The sequence below is a fragment of the Pelophylax lessonae genome (genome assembly GCF_965119305.1).
Source record: "Pelophylax lessonae genome assembly, chromosome: 11".
Lineage (NCBI taxonomy): Eukaryota > Metazoa > Chordata > Amphibia > Anura > Ranidae > Pelophylax > Pelophylax lessonae.
The window spans coordinates 92,160,040-92,187,355 of NC_138778.1; the positions used below are offsets into that span (position 1 = coordinate 92,160,040).

At 44.8% G+C, this 27,316-nt stretch overlaps 1 protein-coding gene across 1 annotated transcript in view; it reads left to right on the plus strand.

Annotated features, from left to right (window-relative positions):
* The window catches only part of LOC309566665 (melanoregulin-like), a 145,428-nt gene that overhangs the window by 44,026 nt on the left and 74,086 nt on the right, over positions 1–27,316 (plus strand). Inside the window, exon 2 of the mRNA XM_082271908.1 lies at positions 15,783–15,942. Coding sequence (XP_082128034.1) covers positions 15,783–15,942 — 160 coding nt within the window. The remainder of the gene's footprint in view (positions 1–15,782; positions 15,943–27,316) is intronic.

Below are 27,316 nucleotides of genomic sequence, written 5' to 3' on the forward strand. Positions count from 1 at the left end.
TGTTTTTATTTATAAATTACTTTACTATTGCTTTAGGCCTGGTTCCCATGTATGCGGGTTGGCGGCCCACATTTGCACAGGCATAGCAGCTGATTATACAGGTTTATTTGCACAACATATACTGGATAACAATAAATTTGACTATAAAATAATTCATACAATGTATACTAAAATACGCTGTGTAAATGATGCAATGTGCAAAAAATGCAGTAATAAACAATACAAATGTGCAAAAATTGTGTGCAAAAATACAATTTAAAAAAGGGACTATTGTGCTAATATGCATTAATTAACATATATGTGCAATAAAAGTGCAATGTCGGCCGAGTTCTATTGAACCGACTGATGCCATCCGATATTCGGCCCATACTAGGCTTTACTTTATGTACCATGAACTGTAGATATATTAATTATTATCAGGGGTTCCCTCCCTGAGACCTGAAACTTATTTCAAGGGTTCAATGTGTTAACATGGTTGAGAAAGGCTGTTGTGGAGTAGATTTAATTTTTACTCTGGTTTTCATTCTGAGTAGATGGCTGACCACTTACTAAATCTTTTTTTGTTTCAAGTATCATTACATTCTGCAAGGCCTTATTTATAGCCCCTGAAATGCAATTGGTATGGTCCATAGTTCCAGCACCAAAATTTCTCTGCTGCTACTAATAGAAGGGGTGGTTATACAGCTGAGATTTATGACGAATACTGCAGTCCCCCCCAGAAGCACTGTGAAAAACCTGCTAAATCTTAACAAGATGTGCTTTGTAAAGCTCAGAGTATTAATGTAAATTAAGGGAACTTTCTAATACAGTTACATTCCCAGACGGCATTAGCTGATAACTCACTGATTTTACCTTTTGCCTACAGTTGCCTTCTAAACACAGGATGTCTGCCCTTGTCCAAATGACCCACTGCATAAAAAAGGAAAAGACTTTCAGTTAAATCACTTCATAAATAACCAGAGAGGCAAAACCCACTGTAAAAATGTAAGACCATGAAGCGCTGGCTAAAAGCAGCCACAGTATTTTAAGCTGCTGACTTTTTTTGAGAGTGGGGGAAGGGGGCCTGGGGCTCCCTTTTTAAGTTTTGATGATTCTATAGTCAGTGGTGGGATTCAAAAATTTTAGTAACCAGTTCCGACTTTCCCAGCAGAATGACCAGTGTGCCCCCTTTTAAAGAGGTTGTACACCGAGATTTTTTTTTTTTCTCTTCTTTAAATCCTGAAAGAGAAACCCATAATGAGCTAGTATGCATCGCATACTAGCTCATTATGAAATACTTACCTTAGAACGAGCCCCCGCCGTGCCGTCCGCTTACCTGTATGACGGGCGACATGTATAGTCGCCCGTCTTCCGGGATCGCGGCATCCGGCCATCTGATTGGCCGGAGCCGCGGTGACGTCACTCCCGCGCACGCGCGCGGGAGCCGACGGTCACGGCACGGGGCTCTGAAGGAACGGCACGATCTGCCGTTCCTTCAGAGCGCATGCGCCAGTGACGTCACTGGCTGCATTAAAGGTAAATATCTCCTAAACGGTGCATGTTTAGGAGATATTTACAGTACTTATAGGTAAGCCTTAATATAGGCTTACCTATAGGTACAACTTCCTGAGGAGGGTTTACTTCCTCTTTAATGCAGAATGACCAGTGTGCCCCCTTTCAATGCACAGTGACCAGCGTGCCCCCTTTCAATGCACAGTGACCAGCGTGTCCCCCCCTTTCAAGGCACAGGGACCAGCGTGTCCCCCCCCTTTCAAGGCACAGTGACCAGCGTGTCCCCCCCTTTCAAGGCACAGTGACCAGCGTGTCCCCCCCCTTTCAAGGCACAGTGACCAGCGTGTCCCCCCCTTTCAAGGCACAGTGACCAGCGTGCCCCCCTTTCAAGGCACAGTGACCAGCGTGCCCCCCTTTCAATGCACAGTGACCAGCGTGCCCCCCTTTCAATGCAGAGAGACCAGCGTGCCCCCTTTCAATGCAGAGAGACCAGCGTGCCCCACTTTCAATGCACAGTGACCAGCGTGCCACCCTTTTAATGCAGAGAGACCAGCGTGCCACCCTTTCAATGCAGAGAGACCAGCATGCCCCACTTTCAATGCACAGTGACCAGCGCTGTGCGCCCCCCTTTCAATGCAGAGAGACCAGCGTGCCACCCTTTCAATGCACAGTGACCAGCGTGCCACCCTTTCAATGCACAGTGACCAGCGTGCCACCCTTTCAATGCACAGTGACCAGCGTGCCACCCTTTCAATGCAGAGAGACCAGCGTGCCACCCTTTCAATGCACAGTGACCACAGCATTGCCCCCATTCATTGCAGAGTGCCACAGCATTGCCCCCAATCATTGCAGAGTGCCACAGGCTTGCCCCCAATGATCATTGCAGAGCGCCACAGCATTGCCCCCATTCATTGCAGAGCGCACAGCATTGCCCCCAATGATCATTGCAGAGCGCCACAGCATTGCCCCCAATGATCATTGCAGAGCGCCACAGCATTGCCCCCATTCATTGCAGAGCGCCACAGCATTGCCCCCATTCATCCCCATTCATTGCAGAGCGCACAGCATTGCCCCCATTCATTGCAGAGCGCCACAGCATTGCCCCCATTCATTGCAGAGCGCCACAGCATTGCCCCCATTCATTGCAGAGCGCCACAGCCTTGTCCCCATTCATTGCAGAGCGCACAGCATTGCCCCCATTCATTGCAGAGCGCACAGCATTGCCCCCATTCATTGCAGAGCGCCACAGCATGCCCCCATTCACCCATTCATTGCAGAGCGCACAGCATTGCCCCCATTCATTGCAGAGCGCACAGCATTGCCCCCATTCATTGCAGAGCGCACAGCATTGCCCCCATTCATTGCAGAGCGCACAGCATTGCCCCCAATGATCATTGCAGAGCGCCACAGCATTGCCCCCATTCATTGCAGAGTGCACAGCATTGCCCCCATTCACCCATTCATTGCAGAGCGCACAGCATTGCCCCCATTCATTGCAGAGCACACAGCATTGCCCCCATTCATTGCAGAGCGCACAGCATTGCCCCCATTCATTGCAGAGCGCACAGCATTGCCCCCATTCATTGCAGAGCGCACAGCATTGCCCCCATTCATTGCAGAGCGCCACAGCCTTGCCCCCAATGATCATTGCAGAGCGCCACAGCATTGCCCCCATTCATTGCAGAGCGCACAGCCTTGCCCCCATTCATTGCAGAGCGCACAGCATTGCCCCCATACTACTTACCACCTGGCACGACGACTGGATGGGACACACACCACACAGCACACACACACTGCCAGCATGAAACCCGCCAAACCGGACTGGAGCTGACCTCGCTCTGATCAAATGCTGGCGTGCGTGCAGTGTGGGAGACTGGGAGGGGGGAGGGATCGTCGGCGCCAGACTCCAGTCTCTAGTTGAAAACATGCACCAGCCAGAGCCGCCGTCCACCGCGCAGGCGCAGCCGGCCAGCCGCCCCGCCGTGACGTCATGCCGTTCTCAGGCACAGCGGGAGCGCAGAGGGGGCCGGGGCAGTGCACGCAGCCTGGCTGCACAGCGTCGGCGGCCGCCGGCCAATCGGCGGAGAGCACCGCGAGCGGCCAATCAGCGGCGAGAGGCCCCATGAAATCCTTAAAGCGGCACTGCTGGCAATATTTAAAGCGGCGATCTGCGGCGGTTGGAAATATTTAAAGCGGCGCTCTACGGGCGGCCAAATCAAAGCGGCCCCAGGGCCGGCGGCCCACCGGGAATTATCCCGGTATCCTGATACGCCAGTCCGGCCCTGGCAGCAGTCTCCCATGACAGTTGTTGGTTCAAACTGGTTCTGACAACAAATGTCTATTCTTTGATCAAACAGGAAGGTAGGTGATTGGTTTTCATCAGGTGGTGAGTGTCATCACAGGTTCAGACTTTTGCTTCCTACAGTTTTACAGAAAAGTGTACATTAGCTCTTGAAATAACAGTGAAAAAGCAGAAGTAACAGTATATATGGTATATAGAGAACACATTTATCAGAACCCCATATATTTACTCACCTTGTTAAAGGGGGCTTCCAGATTCTGATAAGCCCCCTGCCCGCAGACACAACCACTGCCCACGGTTGTCGGGATGAGGCCCTTGCCCTCCCCCCTCCCCCGTATGCGGAGGGCATGCAGCCGGGTATGGTTCAGGAGGGGGGTGGGGTGCTCCCTCGTCCCCTCCCTTTTCTGACCTGTTGGGCTGCATGCTCGGATAAGGATCTGGTGTGGATTTTGGGGGGGACCCCACGCCATTTTTTTCCTACAGCTGTCAGTGGGGTATTTTGCTGACAGCTGATGACTCATTGGTTTTCCCGGCCTGCTCCTTTGCAACCAGCTATTTACAGTGTGTTTAACCACTTGTCGACCAGCCGCCGTACTTATACGGCGAGAGGTCGGCTCTGTCCTATGAAACTACGTACCTGTACGTAATTTCGAGGACAGCTAGTGGGGGCACACACGGATTGGTCACAGGGGAAGCCAATCAACGGGTCCGATGGCCACGATGTCCTCCGGGCACCAGCGATTGCTCCCACATGGAGACAGGACGGTGGTCTGCCGATGTAAACACGGCAAACGCGCTGTTCTGTCAGTAATGAACACAGGGATCCTGTGTTCCTCATAACTTTTGCGCAAACCAATCAATATACACTTATTGGGATTTTTCTTACCAAAAATATGTAGCAGAATACAAATTGGCCTAAAATGATGAAAAAATTGGATTTTTAAATTTTTTTAATTGGGAATGTTTTATAGCAGAAAGTAAAAAATATTGTTTTATTTTATTTTTTTTCTCAGAATTGTCGCACTTTTTTTGTTTATAGCACAAAAAAAAAATCTGCAGAGGTGATCAAATACCACCAAAAGAAAGCTCTATTTGTGGGGGAAAAAAGGACATCAATTTTTTTTGGGTACAGCGTCTCACGTCCGCGCAATTGTCAGTTAAAGTAACGCAGTGCCGTATCGCAAAAAAATGGCCTGATCATTAAGGGGGTAAAATCTTCCGGTCCAGAAGTGGTTAACCACTTCCCATCCACATGACATCCTCTGACGTCGCAGACCTTGAGTGGGGATATCTGAATGAAGCCTGCAACTACAGGCATCATTCAGATATCTTCTTTTGCAGCATAAAAACCATAAAAACAATCATAGCGGCTGTTCAGCTGCTTGTTTGTTTTTACAGGCAGGGGAAGGGGACATCCCCCCCCCCTCCCGCCACCCTCTGGTGCTTCTACCAGCTCGCCCGTGTGATCTGCAAGCCAGGGAAAGAATCCGCTTGCTATTACAGGGGAAGTTTACGTTCCTTGTAGTAGGAATAAAAGTGATAAAAAAAAAAAAAAATGCAGAAGCAAACACATATGTAGATCATGCCCACATATGTAAACGGCGTTCAAACCACACATGTGAAGTATCACCACGAGCGTTAAAGCCAAAGCAAAAAATTCTACACCACCTCTAATTCTAAACAGGTCCCCTGTAAAAAAATCGAAAGCGTCGCCTATGTGACGGGTGATATACGGACATAATGCATGTCAATGGGATTGCGGATGTCAGCGGATGACCATCCGCTGACATCCGATTTGCATCCTTTCAGTTCTGTTCCGTTTTTTTGGAACGTAACAGAACCATATTTTTCTTCCGTTTAAAAAACCGAAAGGATGACAAATCGGATATCAGCGGTGTCATCCGCTGACATCCGCAATCCCCATAGACCTACATTATGTCTGTATATCATCCGCAAACGGTTGGGATGATATGCGGACATACGAACCGGAGCGGATCGCAATACGGTCCGCTCCGTGGTGAAAGAAGCCTAACAGCAGGGCTGTGATTTAATAGTCAGGGTGTCATGGTTTACAGGTGTGCCTGCTGAAGGGGGGAGTCTCCCCCCTGGCTCCTGTGAGGGGCTTCTCATAGGGCGGTGGAGGAAACCCAATCAGTGGACACATCCAAGCTTGTAACTACCCCAGTAGGCAGGCTTTGGCGCAAAGGATTCCGGGAATGGGTATAAGTTTGGGAGTGGCACATGACACAATGTCTTTGGCAGGACCAGAGTCCCAGGAAGGAGAGTGCGGCTGTCTCTCCTCCTGTCTGAGGAAGGTGGATATCTCGGGAAGTCGCCTGAGTGTCCAGAGCGTGGTGAGTGAGCTGAGGGGATCCGGTGTGCCGGGAGCTTGCGGAGAGAGAGAGAGAGAGGTCCAGTCCCAGGAAAGCCTACACAGGTCATGAGTACTGAGGATTGCCCCTGGGGGTCTGCCTGAAGTTAGAGGGGACCACTCCGGAAGAGGTTCTGAGATCCAGTGCCAGCTAGTTGGAAAGGGGGTACCTAGGTTGAGGACCCTGAAGCTGCAGAGGGGGTACATAGTCAGTGGACCCTGAAGAGTTCAAGTTAAAGGGGGCACCTGCGGTTGGGCCCTGAATTATACAGAGTGTGTCCAGGGCCGGTGCTAGACTATTTTACGCCCTAGGCAAGACCAGCTACTTGCGCCCCCCCCAAAAAAAAATAAATAAAAAGGGTAGGGGTTAAAAACTTCTCTATGTCATATCCAGTGACCCTGATCTGATGGTTCCTCCATGTTATGCTGTCGTACCCAGTGACCCCCATATTCCTCCATGTCACACCTGGGGACCCTGATGTCATTCTATGTCACACCCAGGGACCCTGATGTTTTTCCATGTCACATTCTGGGACCCCAATATTCCTTCATGTCTTGCTGTCATACCCACGGACCCCGATGTTTCTCCATGTCACACCCAGGGAACCCCGTGTTCCTCCATGTCATGCTGTCATACCCAGTGACCCCAATGTTCCTATATGTCACACCAAGGGTCCCTGATGTTCCTCCATGTCATACCCGGAGAGACCCTGATGTTTTTCCATGTCACACCTGGGGACCCTGATGTTCCTCCATGTCACACCTGGGGACCTTGATGTTCCTCCATGTCACACCTGGGGACCTCAATCCCCCATGGCACACCCAGGAACCCCAATTCCTCATGGCACACCTGGTGACCCCGAATCCATGTTACACCCGGTGACCCCTATCCCCCATGTCACACCTGGTGACTCCAATTCCCCATGACACACCTGGTGACCCCGATTCCCTTTCACACCAGGGATCCTCCATGTCACACCCAGGGACCCCGATCCCCTGTTCTGGGGACGCTCACTGAGCGGTATGAAGAGAGTGGTCCGCGCTCTGTCCTCCTTCACTGTGATTCCTTTTCCTAGGACACTCCTCTCCTGGACCACAGTGCTCACCACAGCTCCAGCCGAAGAGGATCATCATGCAGGCAGCACTCCGGTGGGCTCCCTTCCTGCCTCTTGGGGCCCCCCCAACATTGGTGGAAAGCCAAGGCTTGGTAGTTCCGCCACTGCCCCAGACACCTAGCATCTTCCTCTGTCCCTTCTTCCTCCCCCACTGCTGCCCCTCCCCTTAGCTCACAGGGATCATTAATAAAGGAGAGTGTCGACTCGTGGCTGCGCCCCTAGGTGGCAATGCGCCCTAGGTGGCTGCCTAGTTTGTCTAGTGGAAGCACCGGCCCTGAGTGTGTCAGTTGTAAGTACAGCTATACCGAGTTCTACTTCATACTACCTCAAGCTAGTCAAAGCGGGGGGACAGTATTCAGTGACTTCCACAGCACAACAGTGTCAGGAGTTCTACAGTTCTCAGTCCTGGGTCTTCTGGGCTAATAGTCGAGGATTCAGCACTTCTGTGTTCTACTGAAAATTTACAGCATTAGTGAGCGTTGGCTGGCGCCAAGGAAGCGCCAACGGGCATTTTTCAAGAGTAAAGTCCCACATATAATTAGTTCAAGCCTCAAGGGGTATCCCACTCATTTCCTTTTCCCATCCCCTTAAATCAAATAAAAACCACAAACAAAGATGCCGGAGTTGTCGCTGCTTTAATTGTCACACCCAGGGTCACAGCTCACATGGGCTGGAGAGAGTACCGGTTCTAATGGCAGACCCACATCAGGCCACAGGCCTGGAAACCTTGCTACACTACATCAAACATAAATTTCATACAAAGACAGAATGACCCTACTGGGTAATATACCCAAATCCCTGGTGCTGCAAAGGATCAAAAGTGTGTAAAGAGCATAATAGCAATTTCATGAATGAAAATAACTAATTGGAATAAATAGTGCCATAAATAAAATAAAATCTATTAATTTAATGACAAAATAAGGTTAATGTTAGTGCTTCCAATCACAACCAAGTGTCCATTACAGTAAAAAAAAAAATCAGGTGGTAATTAAAGTGCGTAAATAAAAAATTTCTTACGTAATGTGATCGCACTCCCTTGTAAAATCCAAGATCTACCCTGTGTGCTCTAGACACAGATCTAGCAGCGCTTTGTAGTCAATGATTCCTCCCAATGGATGGCTATAGCCTCCTCTTCTCTAATTTTTTTTCTTACCAAAGACATGTAGCAGAATACATTTTGGCCTAAATTCAAGAAGAAATTTTATTTTTAAAATATTTTTATTGGATATGGTTCATAGAAGAAAGTAAAAATAATGTTTTGGAGGGTTTTTTTCCAAAATTTTAATTATTTTTTTTATATTTATAGAATAAAAAACAACAACCCAGTGGTGATCAAATACTACCAAAAGAAAGCCCTATTTGTGTAAAAAAATTCTATAAAATTTAATTTTGGTACAAACGTTGCATAACCACGCGAGTGCCAGTTAAAGTGGTTGTAAAGCACTATGATATGATCATACAATCCCCTCTGTTAAATAAGGACATGTGCCCCACTGGATGTGTTTTATAAAAAATATGCAGATTTTTACCTTGTTTCAGAGCGCCTCCCGGCGCTCACATAACTGCTCACCGCTCTCCTGGGCTGACAATCTAGAGCAGGAGGTGCCGAGAACCCCCGCTGACGTCAGCCGGGAGGAGAGCAGGGAGCAGTCACCTGAGCATCGGGAGGTGCTCTGAAATAGGGTAGAAATCTGCATGTTTTTTTGAAAAAAAAAAACATTACTCCATACATATTCACACAGGGTTATGGGGAATCCAGATTCCGATAAGCCACCCACCCCCCCATGTTGAGGGCATGTGGCCTGGTATGGTCCAGGAGGATGGGAGGTGCTCGTTCATTCCCCCTCTCTTTTCTGACCTGCTGGGCCGCATGCTCGGATAAGGGTCTGGTATGGATGTTGGGAGGGGACCCCACGCCATTTTTTTTTTTTTTTATCTTGGCCTGGGGTTTTGCCCTCAAGATCTATACCAGACATAAAGGGCATGGTATTGTCGAATCAAAGTTGAAGTGGCATGGAAGTCGGACATGAAGTCGTAGGGCAAAGTAGAATCGGAAGTCGCCCGACTTCCATGTCAGAGCAGTGTGAACCCGGCTTAACCACTTAAGCCCCGGAAGATTTTACCCCCTTCCTGACCAGGGGGTATTTTGCGATTCAGCACTGCGTGACTTTAACAGACAATTGCGCGGTCGTGCGATGCTGTACCTAAACGAATTTGACGTCCTTTTTTTCCCACAAACAGAGCTTTCTTTTGGTGGTATTTGATCACCTGTGCGATTTTTTGATAATGTGCTATAAACAAAAAAATGCGTAAATTTTGCAAAAAATAACAATATTGTTCACATTTTTTTATATGAAATTCCCCCCCAAAAAAATGTTATAATCAAAATTTTTTAACATTTTCGGCCAATTTGTTTTATGCTACATATGTTTGGTAAAAAAAATCGCAAAAAGTGTATTTTGATTGGTTTGCGCAAAAGTTATCACGTTTACTGACAAAGGTAAAGATTTTTGTCATTTTTGTTGTTTTTTTTTTTTAACGCGTAATGGCGGCGATCTGCGATTTTTTTTGCGACATTGCGGCGGACAGATCGGACACTTGACTGACATTTTTGACACTTTTGGGGTTACCAGTGACATTACTGCAGTAATCAGTGCTATACATATGCACTGTTACTGTAAAATGACACTGGTAGTGAAGGGGTTAACTTTATTTGAGAGGGAGGGGCTGTGTGTGTCCCTAGGGGCGTGATTCTAACTGTGATTGGCTGTGGCTTGAGGTGTAGGAACAATGATCAATGGTCCTACATAGTAGAACCGTATGATCACTGTTCCTACACAGGGGAGAATGACAGACGGCTTGTTTACACTAGCTGCCTGCCTTTCTCCCGCTGTCACGGACGATCGTGAGTGAGCGGCGGACATTGGGTCCACCGCTCACACGCGTGGGGGGGGTCCGTGACCGCGCGGGAGCGCGCCTCCGGCGGCGCGCGCACGCTCGCTCCCCAGAGCCTCACAGGCTAGTAACGTACCGGTACGTCACTTTGCCTGTGAGGGGCTGACCGCCGCAGTATATGTACTTGCGGCGGTCGGCAAGTGGTTAAAGGTGGATTTCATATGCCCATTACATCCAGGAAAGTCCCTATTTCCCCTTCTAACGTCCTCTGTAGGGAAAACCTCATAAATCACTCATAATGTTACTGCTCATGTTATGTCATGCAAAAAAAATAGGCACTGTTTGTGCCTTTCCCTCTGAGTCTCATCTCCTCAGTGCCATTCAAGGGATTTGTGTGGCCCTTTCATGGTAAGAACAGTTTTCTGTTAGCTAAAAGTAAATGCACCACACAAATTGTTGGTGGGCATAGTGAGCTAGTTTATTAAATATATATGTAGCACTACTCCCTTAGGAGCTGCTGGTTACGGATTCCCCTGGGTGACCCATAGCAACAACTTGACAGTATAGCACATTCTAAGTGCTCGGCTCAGTCAGAAAACAGTCCAGGGGTTTTGTTTTTTTTGTTGTTTTATTTGAGAACTTGGATAGGAGAAGGGATGAGTGGGGTATTCCAACTGTATAAACTCTACACAAAGGCACAAAGCACTGGAAAAGCACAGGCAGGGGACTGGAAAAGTCACAAGGTGCAATCCTGTGGTGAAATGGCATAATACAGTGTAATCAATTTGGATCACAGCTTTGTATCATGTCATTTGTGTATTTACACTTTTGAATTTGCCGTCGGTTCCACCCCCCTGCGTCGCAACGCTCGCAGGAGGGAACAGAAAGGCAAGTGCCGGCAATCGGCCGTGCACAGAGTGGAGAGAGACTGTCAGGATGCCGGGGAGGATGGTGGGGGAGTGCAGGGAAGGTGAGTAACATTGCGGGGTAATCCCAAGTGTGGCTCGGGGTTACCACTTTTGGTACTGAAAGTTAACCCCGAGCCACACTCGGGAATACCGCCAGAGAGATTAATACAGTAATCAGTGCTAAAAAATATGCACAGTTTCTGTACTAATGACACTGGCAGGGAAGAGGTTAACACCAGTGACGATCAAAGGGTTAAGTGTGCTCCTAGGGGGTGCTTTCTAACTGTGGAATAGTACAGGCAACCACACTGTCTCCGTTTCCACTAGTGCGACTTGTCATGCAACTTTGGACACACAAAGTCGTATGACAAGTCGCAGTCCATTAATTAAAAAAAAAAGGTAAGGTACCTGCCAAAGGTACCTGCACTACTTAGATGCAACTTTTGATGCAACTTTGATCCAAGTTTACGCTCTCTGGATCAAAGTCCCATTAGAGTCTTACTCTAAATTACGATAGTGGAAATGTACACTAAAGCTCCATTTCAACTAGTGCGACTTGTCATCTAACTTTGGACACAAAGTTGCATGATAAGTCAAAGCCCATTGATTTCAATGGCACCTGTTCGCGTCTATGTGACTTTGAAAATCAGCAACTTTGAAAAGGTACCTGCACTACTTTGATGCAACTTTTGATGCGACAATGATCCAGAGAGTGTAAAGTTGCTTCAAAGCAGCACTCCAAAGTCTCACTCTAGTCTAGTAGCTACGTTTCCACTAGTGCAACTCTTAGGTTGTGCGATTTAGAGTGCAACTTTGAGTGCAATTTTGATCCAACTTTACATTCTCTGGATCAAAGTCTCATCAAGGTAGTGCAGGCACCTTTTCAAAGTCGCTGATTTTCAAAGTCACATAGGTGGGAATGGGTACGATTGAAATCAATGGGCTTTGACTTGTAATGTGACTTTGTGTCCAAAGTCGCATTACAAGTCGCACCAGTGGAAACAGAGCCTAAAACTCATTACTCACATGTTTTGAGCAATAGAAATCGATCTGTATCTTTCTACATTTTCAATAATGTTCCTTTGTACCTTATTTCTTTCAAACAATGCATCAGTTACGTGACCCCCCTCTCTCTCTCAGGAAAAGCTGCTGGCCTAAACGAGGCTATGAAGACAGGAGGAGATCATGTTCTGTGAAGGATAGGAGGGATGGGGGTGGGGTTGGGCAGGTCTAGGCATGTCGGTCTAAGAAAGACTGACAACCTTTTCAGGAAGTGAAAGCCAGCTTAGCAAATTTCAGATAACAGGAAATAGCGTTGTCGGTGAAGAACAGGAAGAAGCTGTTTGTCCAGCTTAGATGAGACTTTCTAAGCTACACAAGCAGCTAGCCAGAAAATGAATAATATCACAGATAAAGATATTTAACATACTATTAATAGGAAAAATTTCATTTTTGACTGGAGTTTCCTTTAAGTGATAAGTAAGAAAGAAACAAAAATGAAGAAATGTTATTTTACTCCTGATCTAAATACTGTACATAAATAAATAAAATATATAGTAAAATGCTTTACATTAAAAAAAAAAAAACAGTAAGACTTTATGACTAAACCTGACATTATTTGGTCCATGTATAGGGACACCTGATGCAAGTAGAGGTAGATAGGGCATAAAACACAACTATATTTTTCCAAGTAATCTAACATATGAGAGTCAAAGTGCTTCTAAAGCCTTAAAGGATAAGTCCACCTTTACAAAAAAAATTAAAAAAAGCACATTTATTGCAGGTAAAAAAAATATGCATTTATTTTTATTTTTTTGTAATGGATCTGTAAAGCAATTGCACCCATAATAAGCAGATCCTGCAGACTGTCTGTGTATCTGTCTGGCTCAGTTTGCACTGAGAATGGAGCGTCCAGTATAGACATTACGGCTTCAGTGCTGCCACTACCATGCCTCCATTCAACCTCTTGAGGTTTTTTTTTCTGACTCCTCCCCCTCTGGTGCTGAATGACCCCTCTCCAGTGTGTGCCCACTTCCAGAGACCAGCACTGTCAATCAGACCTAATTAACCGATTCTGGACTGCCCACCGCATATATATATATACTGCGGCAGGACGGTCCTCCAGTGCGAATCGACATAGGGCTCAGTCAGTCACGCGTTCGGCAGCGGGGACTCCGATTGCAGCCTGCCACCCGCGATCGTTCCGCGCTGAGAGAGAAGGATGGCCAGCTGTTGTAAACACAGCCGACCGTTCTCTCTGGAAAGATCACAGAGCTCCTGTGATCCCTCTGTATAGGAACACAGGTCTCTATGGTCATTCCATAAGCCCTGCCCCCTTACAGTTAGAATCACTCCCCTAGGCTCACATTTAACCCATTGATCACCCACAGTGTTAACCCCTTCCCTACCAGTGTCATTATTTCAGTAACAGTGCATATTTTTAGCACTGATTACTGTAGTAATGTCACTGGTACCCCCAAAAGTGTCAAAAATGTCAGTTAGGGGTCCGATCTGTCTGCCACAATGTCGCTGTCCCGAAAAAATCGCAGCTCGCCGCCATTACTAGTAAAAAAAAAAAAAAGACATAAATCTTTCCCGTAGTTAGCAGACGCTTTAACTTTTGCGCAAACCAACCAAAATACGCTTATTGCAATTTTTTTTTACCAAAAATATGTAGCAGAAAACAAATTGGCCTAAAATGTTAAAAAAAATTTGATTTTTAAATTTTTATTTTGGGAATATTATATAACAGAATGTGAAAAATATAGTTTTTTTTTTTTTTTTTCAGAATTGTCGCTCTTTTTTTGTTTAAAGCGCAAAAAATAAAAATTGCAGAGGTGATCAAATACCATCAAAAGAAAGCTCTGTTTGTGGAAAAAAAAGAACATCAGTTTTATTTGGGTGCAGCGTCACACGACCGCACAACTGCCCATTAAAATAACGCAGTGCCAAATCGCAAAATATGGCCTGGTCATTAAGGGGTAAAATCTTCTGGTCCAGAAGTGGTTAAATATTCTTTAACCAAGGCACAGATCAGAACAGGACCAAATTCTACATGTTCTTAGTCCCTTGGGTGATTCATCTAGTTTTTTTAAAATGTGATGATATTTCCTCTTGAAGACTTGCAGAGATCCTACAGTATTATATTCCACTAAATAAACTGTATACTGTAAGTTAGCCTACTTTATTGATGTTTGTGCCAAAAACAAGGTCCAACGTTAATGTACTTTCTTCTGAATGTAGACCAGCAAAAAACAAAATAGAGCGCACACTCCCCCTCATGTAAAACCATTTATTAACCACTTCTGGACCGGGCCTTTTTCTGACACTTGTTGTTTACAAGTTAAAAACCATTTTTTTTTTTTGCTAGAAAATTACTTAGACCCCCAAACATTATTTTTTAGCAGAGACCCTAGAGAATAAAATGGAGACCGTTGCAATATTTATTATCACAACGTATTTACGCAGCGGTCTTACAAATGCAATTTTTTGTGGAAAAAATATACTTTTTTGAATTAAAAAAATAAGAAAACAGTAAAGTTAGCCCAATTTATTTCTAAAATGTGAAAGATAATGTTATGCCGAGTAAATAGATACCAAACATGCCATGCTTCAAAATTGCGCATGCTCGTGGAATGGTGACAAACATTGGTACTTAAAAATCTCCATAGGTGACACTTTCGATAGGTTACCAGTTTAGAGTTACAGAGGAGGTCTAGGGCTCAAATTATTGCTCTTGCTTTAACGATCGCGGTGATACCTCACATGTGTGCTTTGAGCACCGTTTACATATGTGGGTGTGACTTGCGTATGCAATCGCTTCTTTTTTCCTATTTATTTTATCTTTTATTTTTTTATTTTTACACTGTCCTTTTTAAAAAGAAAATGTTTTTTGATAATTTTTATTCCTATTACAGTACAAGTTATGTAAACATCCCTTGTAATAGAAATAAGCATGACAGGACCTCTGTAATGGGAGATATGGGGTAAAAAAAAGACCTCAGATCTCACATCTACACTAAAAAAAAAAAAAAAAAGTAATTTTGAAAAAAATGGGCTCTTTAAAACCGTTGCTAGGAAGCGACGTATGATGTCGCTCCGGTCCTCCAAGGCCATTTTGCCCTCACTCGACTTCCTGGCTGAGAGGACAGCGGGCCGGATTGTTTTACCCACTGCCGACGGCTCTGGTAAGGGGGGAAAATGACCGGGAAGCAGCGGGAGAGGGGGCGGAGCTCCTCTCCCGCTGCCCATAAAGGTGATTCTTGGACCACTCTTATACTAAAGCAGACTGCCCGCCATTTAAAAAAATACCAGGGTTATGGCAGCTTGCCATAACCCTGGTATTTACCATCAAAGTACCAACGTAAATACACAATGGGTGGTCCGTAAGTGGTTAAATAGAAAATTAAAAATTCCAAAAAAGATTTTAATAATTTGGTAAATGGTTTTACACGGGGCGAGTGTGCGCTCCCTCTGTTTTGTTGTTGGTCTAGATCTTTTCCTGCCACCAGAAGGAATTCTTGAGAGCTGCAGCGACCAAGTGTCTATGAACTGTTTGGCACATAAGGATTTATTAGACCAGCCTTGGTGGGATGTGAAGACCAGCGCATGCATGGACTGGTGTTTTTTTCTTGGTGTTTGTTGTTCCTTCTGAATGTATATTTTCTGTTACCTTTATTGTTTTCCTATGACTACACTAGTGACACACTCATGTACTTTGATCGGGAAGTGAAGAGGAGAAGAGCAGAAGAGGCAAATCTATGGAATGAGCCACAAGACGTATCACACACTGAAAGAGATGATGACAGAGACCTGTACAACTTGCTGCAAAAGAGATCACGGACACGGCGAGGATCAGAGGTCAGTTAAGGACAATTGATTTCTGATTAAATGTATTCAAAATTCTTATTAAAGTTTATGTGTTTACCAATTATATTTTTTGTGTTTGTGTTTACCAAAGTTCAACTGCGGGTATAGGATTGTGTATATGAGATTGTATGGTTGGGCTTTCATTACTGTTTTTTTTTTTTTTTATTGGTTGAGCCAGATGGACTGACTAACTATGTAATAAGTATATGTCGTTTTTATTATTTGTATGAAATTCTATATGACCATGACTGTATGGTTAGCAGTAATTCACAGGACTTGCCGCTATGGCTAACAGAGGGTGAAATCAGGGAAAGGCTGGATAAAATTAACACAAATAAATCACCAGGCCCGGATGGCGTACATCCGAGAGTACTAAAAGAGCTTAGTATAACTATATCTAGACCACTGTTCCTGATCTTTGCTGACAGTATTATGACATGAACTGTACCAGGTGATTGGAGGAAAGCTAATGTGATACCGATATTCAAAAAAGGGCAGAGGCATGTCCCGGGGTCGGTCAGCCTGACATCGATAGTATGTAAACTTCTGGAGGGGATGATAAGGGACTATATCGTAGAGTTTGCTAAAGACAACAACATCATCAGCAGAAATCAGCACAGGTTTATGAATGGGAGTTCTTGTCAAACCAATCTGTTAGCATTCTATGAGGAGGTGAGCTGTGAGCTAGATAGGGGGAGACCAGTGGATGTGGTGTACCTGGATTTTGCTAAGACGTTTGATAAAGTTCCCCACAAGTGCTTAATTTATAAAATAAGGTCTGCAGGCATTGACCACAAGGTTTGCTCTTGGATACGGAACTGGCTAAAAGGGCGTGTCCAAAGGGTGGTAATAAATAGCGCATACTCAGACTAGTCTGGGGTGGTAAGTGGGGTCCCCCAAGGCTCAGTCCTGGGACCAACCTTGTTCAATTTATTCATAAACAGCATTGAGGATGGGATCAGTAGCTCTATATCAGTTTTTGCAGATGACACAAAATTGGGCAGGGCAATCACTACACAGCATGAGGCAAATATCCTACAGAATGACCTGGACAAAATTACAGAGTGGGCAACGACATGGCAAATGAGGTTTAACGTGGAGAAGTGTAAGGTATTGCACTTGGGGACTAAAAACATAAAAGCACAATACACTTTAGGGGGGGAATCTTTGGGGGCTGATCCGTCTCCGAGATGATGAGCATTCTATTTCCTCAGTCTAAAATCCAAAACGTGACAAATAACATCAATATCAATATCAATCCAATGCGAGAGTCCGCACTCTCTCTAGGGGTTGGCTACAATATCAGGAGAATTATTTATCAAGGTAGCGTAGTCAGCCGAATGTGTGAACGGCAGCCAACAAGCCCAGATAGAATTAGCCTTAGCCGAGAGATTGCATAATGCATATGACATATCCTCCATGCGGTAGGTATAATCGACTGCCAACAGCCACTGACGAACCGTTGGAACTGAGGGTTGAGCCCACAGTTTCGGGATAAGGGACTTAGCGGCATTAAATATTTAAGTGATATGAAAGAAACAAATATTAATAAATGTTATTTTACTTCTGATTTAAATACATAAATAAATACAATTTTAATTAAAATGCTTTACACTAAAAAATCAATAAGCCTTAATGACTAAACCTGACATTATTTGGTCCATGTATAGCAGGGGTGGGGAACCTTTTTTCTGCGAAGGGCCATTTGGGTATTTATAAAATCATTCGGGGGCCGTACAAAATTATCAACTTAAAAATGTGCCTGTTATATTTGGTCAAACATTTAATTAACTAATGTGATGGCTGCAACTGCTTCTCTTTGGTGAGGTGTGTGATGTTAGCTGATGATGTTAGCTGGTATTGATGATGTTGCTACTCGCAACTGGTTTTCCAGGTTTGTGTCGGTCAGTCTGTTGCGCATTTGACTTTGTGGTGGTAAGTTTTGAAAAGAACTGCTGTCGTCAATGCTGGTGGGTATAGCTGGCTGGTACTGCTGGTGGGTACAGCTGTGGGTACTGCTGGCTCAGGCTGGTACTGCTGGCTTGTACTGTGGGTACTGCTGGCTCAGGCTGGTACTGCTGTGGGTATTGCTGATTCAGGCTGGTACTGTGCTGTAGGTACTGCCTTGGGTACTGCTGGCTCAGGCTGGTACTGCTGGTTGGTACTGTGCTGTGGGTACTGTTGGCTGGTACTGATGTGGGTACTGCTGGCTGGTACTGTGCTGTAGGTACTGCTGGCTGGGACTGTGCTGTAGGTACTGCTGACTCTGGCTGGTACTGCTGTGGGTACTGCTGGTTCTGCTGTGGGTACTGCTGGCTCTGGCTGGTACTGCTGGCTCTGGCTGGTACTGCTGTGTGTGCTGCTGACGGGAAATGCTGACTAGCAGCGGCGCCGTGCTGGAGGAAGAGGCAATGTTTCCTGTATTGGTCACAGGCGGAGTGTATTTGATATCACTCCGCCTGTTACTCACTCAGACTGTCAGAACGGAGCCGGAACTATACAGGAAGCATTGGCTCCATTCTGACAGATCAGCTGAGAAACACAGGCGCAGCTGCATGGGGGGCCAGACCAAATGACTTCGAGGGCCGCATACGGCCCCCGGGACATAGGTTCCCCATCCCTGATGTATAGGGATACCTGATGCAAGTGTAAGTAGATAGGGCATGAAACACAATTATATTTTTCCAAGTGATCTAACATCACGGGAGTCAAAGTGATTCTAAAACGGTAAAGGGTAACTCAACTTTCATAGCAAGCATGGGGAAAAGAAATCATAAATAAAGAAAAAATAATATAGCGTATACAATTGCGACATATTGTAATTGAATGTGATTAAAAATTACCTTTCCTTTTCAATCTGCAGCCGCTGCACTTTTCTAAAAATGCAATTCAATATGGCTACCTGAAGGTGTTCTGTACACAGAATGTATGCTGACCACACCCCAGAAACCTCATTTCCTGCTTGTGTGATTGGCTCACCAATTTTCCCAGAAGTCTTCCTAAAATACAAATCAGATTTCTGGCATCCCCTGCAATAAAAATGTCATTTTTGGTGAGATACTCCCAATAGGAACACGTCTAAAGGGATGCAGGCCCAGCAGCTTTCCTCATTAGTGCTTTGCAGCTGCACAGCTGACTGATAATTATGAAAGCACTCCCATCAGACCCACTCAGCACAGAGGCACAGAGAAACAAACAATGGTTTCTTCAGAATAACAAAAGGTAGGAATCTGCAACAAAGGTTGTTATAATTCTTGCAATGTACAGAGATCACCCAGAGGCGAATGTTTTTTTCTCAACAACAGTGGAGTTACACTTTATTGTTTTTTTACCTTAATGCATTGTATGCATTAAGGTAAAAAAAAAAAAAAAGTTCTGCGGCACATTTTATGCCTTTTATTGTTTACAGCCTACTCTAAAGTATTATATATTGTTTTCTGGGACAGATAAAGCTTTAACCACTTAAGCTCCGGAAGATTTTACCCCCTTCCTGACCAGGCCCTATTTTGCAATTCGGCACTGCGTGACTTTAACGGACAACTGCGCGGTCGTGCGACACTGTACCCAAATGAAATTGACGAAACAGAGCTTTCTTTTGGTGGTATTTGATCACCTGTGCGATTTTTACTTTTTGCGCTATAAACAAAAAAAGAGCGTAAATTTTGAAAAAAATAACAATATTTTTCACATTTTTTTATATGAAATTTCCCAAAAAAATGTAAAAATCTAAATTTTTTAACATTTTAGGCCAATTTGTTTTCTGCTACATATGTTTGGTAAAAAAAAATCGCAATAAGCGTATTTTGATTGGTTTGCGCAAAAGTTATTGCGTTTACTAACTAAGGGAAAAAGATTTTTATCATTTTTATTGTGTTTTTCTTTTAACGAGAAATGGCGGCGATCTGCAATTTTTTTTGCGGGACTGCGTCATTGCAGCAGACAGATCGGACCCTTAATTGACATTTTTGACACTTTTGGGGGTACCAGTGACATTACTACAGTAATCAGTGCTATACATATGCACTGTTACTGTAAAAATGACACTGGCAGGGAAGGGGTTAACTTTATTAGTGATCAAGGGGTTAAGTGTATGCCTAGGGGCGTGCTTCTTACTGTAAAGGGGTGTGGCTAGTGATGTAACCACAGAGACATATGATCCTACATAACAGGATCGTATGATCTCTGCAATTAGATCAGGGAGAATGGCAGGCGGCTTTGTTTACATCAGCCGCCTGCCTTTCTCCCTCTCCACGGGGAGATCGCGAGTTACCAACGGACATCGGGTCCGCCGGTCACACGCGCGGACTTGTTAGGGAACGAGCGGGGGCGGGAACGCGCCTCCGGCGGCGCACACTCGCCCCCTAGAGGCTCACAGGCTGGGGACGTAATACTATGTCACTTTACCTGTATGGGGCTGACCGCCGCAGTAAATGTACTTGCGGCGGTCGGTAAGTGGTTAAAGTAGTTGTAAAGTCAGAAGGTTTTTTTTATCTTAATGCATTTTTTCATTTTGATAAAAAACCTTTTGTGGGCAACAGCCCTCCTCAGACCCCCCTAATGCTTACCTGAACCCCATCTTAATCCAGCGATGTCCACGACTGTCTTAGCTGTCCGGGACTCCCCTCCTCATTGGCTAAGACACAGCAGCCACACCATTGGCTCCCGCTGCTGTCACTCAAAGCAGTTAGTCAATGAGCAGAGTAAGGAGCGTGGCCAAACCGCAGCTCAATGTCTGAATAGATACATTGGACCTGTGACTCAGCTTGGGTGCTGCCTGCTGTGGGGGCACTTAACCGCTTGCTGACTGCTCACAGTATATTTACTGCGGCAGTCAGCCCCTCACAGGCAGAGCGACGTAGGTTTACGTCGCTAGCCTGTGAGGCTCTGGGGAGCGAGCGCGCCCGCGCGGTCACGGCCCCCCCCGCGCGTGTGACCGGCGGACCAGATGTCCGCCGGTCACTCGGCGATCGTCGGGGGAGAGGGAGAAAGTCAGGTGGCTTGTGTAAACAAGCCACCTGTCATTCTCCTCGGTGTAAAAACGCTGATCACACGGTTCTACAATGTAGAACCGTTGATCAGTGTCCCTACAGCTCAAGCCACAGCCAATCACAGTAAGAATCACGCCCCTAGGGACACACACAGCCCCTCCCTCTCAAATAAAGTTAACCCCTTCACTACCAGTGTATTTTTACAGTAACAGTGCATATGTATAGCACTGATTACTGTAGAAATGTCACTGGTACCCCCAAAAGTGTCAAAAATGTCAGTCAAGGGTCCGATCTGTCCGCCGCAATGTCGCAGTACCGCAAAAGAAAATTGCAGATCGCCGCCATTACGTGTTAAAAAAAAAAACAACAAAAATGACAAAAATCTTTCCCTTTGTTAGTAAACGCGATAACTTTTGCGCAAACCAATAAAAATACGCTTTTTGCAATTTTTTTTTTTACCAAACATAGGTAGCATAAAACAAATTGGCCGAAAATGTTAAAAAATTTTGATTTTTACATTTTTTTTGGGGGGGAATTTCATATAAAAAAATGTGAAAAATATTGTTATTTTTGCAAAATTGACGCTCTTTTTTTGTTTATAGCGCATGATCAAAAAATCGCACAGGTGATCAAATACCACCAAAAGAAAGCTCTGTTTGTGGGAAAAAAGGACATCAAATTCGTTTAGGTACAGCGTTGCATGACCGCGCAATTGTCCGTTAAAGTCACGCAGTGCCGAATCGCAAAATACCCCCTGGTCGTTTAGCAGCCAAATCCTCCGGGGCTTAAGTGGTTAAAGGGAGGGGAGGGGCCAGTAGAGCTGAAGAGGGACCAGAGAAGAGGAGGATCCAGACTGACCTGTGCAAAACCACTGCACAGAGGAGGTAAGTATATTATGTTTGTTATTTTTGTTGAAAAAAAAAGAGACTTTACAAACACTTACATTTATAAGAAGAATTTTAATATATATATATTGTATGTTTTGAAGTTGGGAAAAATAAGAAAAAAAATGTACTGTAATTTTTCCCAATACAACCTTTATGTAATTTGCGCACCCCTAGATATTTACTCTAAAATATATTCATGAAAGTCTGCTGTACTTGGTGCCTCAGGTCTTGCCACAAGGTACCTTATGGGTAAGCACTAGTGTGAATTGCTTCAAGATTCCCTGCATGATTCTGCTTGTACACTTTGCTCTTAATTAGTGTTGAGCGAACACGGACTGTATTATTCGTGTTCGTACCGAATAATTGGATTTTTTGTACCCGAACACGGACACGGACACTTTACTGTATGTTCGGGTAAAAATCCGTGTTCGGTCGTTTTATTTCCGGGTTTTGCATGCTTTGGCGCTCTTTTCATGGCGGGCTTTCAACAGCCAATCAACAATCGTTTAACTGGTGTGCCTTAAGCCATCCCAGCCATGCCTGCAAATGTCTCAGTAGCTGTGATTGGCCGTCTGAAGCATGTGACCAAGTCTTTATAAGTTCGAGGCAGCCGCAGCGGCGTCATTATGCTGCTTAGATTCAGGGACAGAGCACACATCAACGTGCTGGCTGCTGATTAGGGAAAGATAGGCAGGAAAAAACCATTTGTGTCCGGATAGAATTGAGGGACAGGTCGGAGTGTTTAGGCAGGGCGAGTTGTAGGCATTTTAGGGATAGAGTCTGCTGAATTATAGGGTCAGTGTCTTCTACAAACTACAATCGATATTGCTGTGTGGGGGGTGGGGTCTGCACTCAATCCTGATCTACGATCTCTTCTCAATCCTGTTAGGGACAGAGTCTGCTGAATTTTAGGGAAACTGTGTTCTACAAACTACAATCGATATTGCTGTGTGGTGTGGGATTGGAGATAGGCAGGTGTCAGTGATCCACATCCATTTTTCTGTGTGTGAGCTGCAGTGAACACAATCTTTTTGGGCTGCAGTGAACACAATCTTTTTGGGCTGCAGTGAACACAATCTTTTTGGGCTGCAGTGAACACAATCTTTTTGGGCTGCAGTGAACACAATCTTTTTGGGGTGCAGTGAACAAAATCTTTTTGGGGTGCAGTGAACACAATCCTTTTTGGTGTGCAGTGAACACAATCTTTGTGGGGTGCAGTGAACAAAATCCTTTGTGGGGTGCAGTGAACACAATCTTTTTGGGGTGCAGTGAACAAAATCCTTTTTGGGGTGCAGTGAACAACATCCTTTTTGGGGTGCAGTGAACACAATCTTTTTGGGGTGCAGTGAACAAAATCCTTTGTGGGGTGCAGTGAACACAATCTTTTTGGGGTGCAGTGAACACAATCTTTTTGGGGTGGAGTGAACAACATCCTTTTTGGGGTGCAGTGAACAAAATCCTTTTTGGGGTGCAGTGAACAAAATCATTTTTGGGGTGCAGTGAACACAATCTTTTTGGGGTGCAGTGAACACAATCTTTGTGGGGTGCAGTGAACACAATCTTTTTGGGGTGGAGTGAACAACATCCTTTTTGGGGTGCAGTGAACAACATCCTTTTTGGGGTGCAGTGAACACAATCTTTTTGGGGTGCAGTGAACACAATCTTTGTGGGGTACAGTGAACAGAATCTTTGTGGGGTGCAGTGAACACAATCTTTGGGGGGTACAGTGAACACAATCTTTGTGAGGTGCAGTGAACACAATCTTTGTGGGGTGCAGTGAACACAATCATTGTGGGGTGCAGTGAACTCAATCTTTGTGGGGTACAGTGAACACAATCTCATACTTCTGAAGGTTTGAGGGTGCTGCCTGTTCCATACTCCCCCTACTCCTCATCTAGCCTTTTAGGGGTACAAACAATAGTAATTGGGGCCTAGTGTGGTTGTGTACGTGTGATATACATACACTTTTTTGGGATCATATTTTCTATTCCGCTATTTAATCAAAAACCTTTGGGGATCAGTTAAATTGGGGGATAGTCTGTGTTGGTACGTGTGAGAGAGATCCACCTTTCCAAGTTGTTGGGGTTCATCTCATACTTCTGAAGGTTTGAGGGTGCTGCCTGTTCCATACTCCCCCTACTCCTAGCCTTTTAGGGGTACAAACAATAGTAATTGGGGCCTAGTGTGGTTGTGTACGTGTGATATACATACACTTTTTTGGGATCATATTTTCTATTCCGCTATTTAATCAAAAACCTTTGGGGATCAGTTAAATTGGGGGATAGTCTGTGTTGGTACGTGTGAGAGAGATCCACCTTTCCAAGTTGTTGGGGTTCATCTCATACTTCTGAAGGTTTGAGGGTGCTGCCTGTTCCATACTCCCCCTACTCCTAGCCTTTTAGGGGTACAAACAATAGTAATTGGGGCCTAGTGTGGTTGTGTACGTGTGATATACATACACTTTTTTGGGATCATATTTTCTATTCCGCTATTTAATCAAAAACCTTTGGGGATCAGTTAAATTGGGGGATAGTCTGTGTTGGTACGTGTGAGAGAGATCCACCTTTCCAAGTTGTTGGGGTTCATCTCATACTTCTGAAGGTTTGAGGGTGCTGCCTGTTCCATACTCCCCCCTACTCCTAGCCTTTTAGGGGTACAAACAATAGTAATTGGGGCCTAGTGTGGTTGTGTACGTGTGATATACATACACTTTTTTGGGATCATATTTTCTATTCCGCTATTTAATCAAAAACCTTTGGGGATCAGTTAAATTGGGGGATAGTCTGTGTTGGTACGTGTGAGAGAGATCCACCTTTCCAAGTTGTTGGGGTTCATCTCATACTTCTGAAGGTTTGAGGGTGCTGCCTGTTCCATACTCCCCCTACTCCTAGCCTTTTAGGGGTACAAACAATAGTAATTGGGGCCTAGTGTGGTTGTGTACGTGTGATATACATACACTTTTTTGGGATCATATTTTCTATTCCGCTATTTAATCAAAAACCTTTGGGGATCAGTTAAATTGGGGGATAGTCTGTGTTGGTACGTGTGAGAGAGATCCACCTTTCCAAGTTGTTGGGGTTCATCTCATACTTCTGAAGGTTTGAGGGTGCTGCCTGTTCCATACTCCCCCTACTCCTAGCCTTTTAGGGGTACAAACAATAGTAATTGGGGCCTAGTGTGGTTGTGTACGTGTGATATACATACACTTTTTTGGGATCATATTTTCTATTCCGCTATTTAATCAAAAACCTTTGGGGATCAGTTAAATTGGGGGATAGTCTGTGTTGGTACGTGTGAGAGAGATCCACCTTTCCAAGTTGTTGGGGTTCATCTCATACTTCTGAAGGTTTGAGGGTGCTGCCTGTTCCATACTCCCCCTACTCCTAGCCTTTTAGGGGTACAAACAATAGTAATTGGGGCCTAGTGTGGTTGTGTACGTGTGATATACATACACTTTTTTGGGATCATATTTTCTATTCCGCTATTTAATCAAAAACCTTTGGGGATCAGTTAAATTGGGGGATAGTCTGTGTTGGTACGTGTGAGAGAGATCCACCTTTCCAAGTTGTTGGGGTTCATCTCATACTTCTGAAGGTTTGAGGGTGCTGCCTGTTCCATACTCCCCCTACTCCTAGCCTTTTAGGGGTACAAACAATAGTAATTGGGGCCTAGTGTGGTTGTGTACGTGTGATATACATACACTTTTTTGGGATCATATTTTCTATTCCGCTATTTAATCAAAAACCTTTGGGGATCAGTTAAATTGGGGGATAGTCTGTGTTGGTACGTGTGAGAGAGATCCACCTTTCCAAGTTGTTGGGGTTCATCTCATACTTCTGAAGGTTTGAGGGTGCTGCCTGTTCCATACTCCCCCCTACTCCTAGCCTTTTAGGGGTACAAACAATAGTAATTGGGGCCTAGTGTGGTTGTGTACGTGTGATATACATACACTTTTTTGGGATCATATTTTCTATTCCGCTATTTAATCAAAAACCTTTGGGGATCAGTTAAATTGGGGGATAGTCTGTGTTGGTACGTGTGAGAGAGATCCACCTTTCCAAGTTGTTGGGGTTCATCTCATACTTCTGAAGGTTTGAGGGTGCTGCCTGTTCCATACTCCCCCTACTCCTAGCCTTTTAGGGGTACAAACAATAGTAATTGGGGCCTAGTGTGGTTGTGTACGTGTGATATACATACACTTTTTTGGGATCATATTTTCTATTCCGCTATTTAATCAAAAACCTTTGGGGATCAGTTAAATTGGGGGATAGTCTGTGTTGGTACGTGTGAGAGAGATCCACCTTTCCAAGTTGTTGGGGTTCATCTCATACTTCTGAAGGTTTGAGGGTGCTGCCTGTTCCATACTCCCCCCTACTCCTAGCCTTTTAGGAGTACAAACAATAGTAATTGGGGCCTAGTGTGGTTGTGTACGTGTGATATACATACACTTTTTTGGGATCATATTTTCTATTCCGCTATTTAATCAAAAACCTTTGGGGATCAGTTAAATTGGGGGATAGTCTGTGTTGGTACGTGTGAGAGAGATCCACCTTTCCAAGTTGTTGGGGTTCATCTCATACTTCTGAAGGTTTGAGGGTGCTGCCTGTTCCATACTCCCCCTACTCCTAGCCTTTTAGGGGTACAAACAATAGTAATTGGGGCCTAGTGTGGTTGTGTACGTGTGATATACATACACTTTTTTGGGATCATATTTTCTATTCCGCTATTTAATCAAAAACCTTTGGGGATCAGTTAAATTGGGGGATAGTCTGTGTTGGTACGTGTGAGAGAGATCCACCTTTCCAAGTTGTTGGGGTTCATCTCATACTTCTGAAGGTTTGAGGGTGCTGCCTGTTCCATACTCCCCCTACTCCTAGCCTTTTAGGGGTACAAACAATAGTAATTGGGGCCTAGTGTGGTTGTGTACGTGTGATATACATACACTTTTTTGGGATCATATTTTCTATTCCGCTATTTAATCAAAAACCTTTGGGGATCAGTTAAATTGGGGGATAGTCTGTGTTGGTACGTGTGAGAGAGATCCACCTTTCCAAGTTGTTGGGGTTCATCTCATACTTCTGAAGGTTTGAGGGTGCTGCCTGTTCCATACTCCCCCTACTCCTAGCCTTTTAGGGGTACAAACAATAGTAATTGGGGCCTAGTGTGGTTGTGTACGTGTGATATACATACACTTTTTTGGGATCATATTTTCTATTCCGCTATTTAATCAAAAACCTTTGGGGATCAGTTAAATTGGGGGATAGTCTGTGTTGGTACGTGTGAGAGAGATCCACCTTTCCAAGTTGTTGGGGTTCATCTCATACTTCTGAAGGTTTGAGGGTGCTGCCTGTTCCATACTCCCCCTACTCCTAGCCTTTTAGGGGTACAAACAATAGTAATTGGGGCCTAGTGTGGTTGTGTACGTGTGATATACATACACTTTTTTGGGATCATATTTTCTATTCCGCTATTTAATCAAAAACCTTTGGG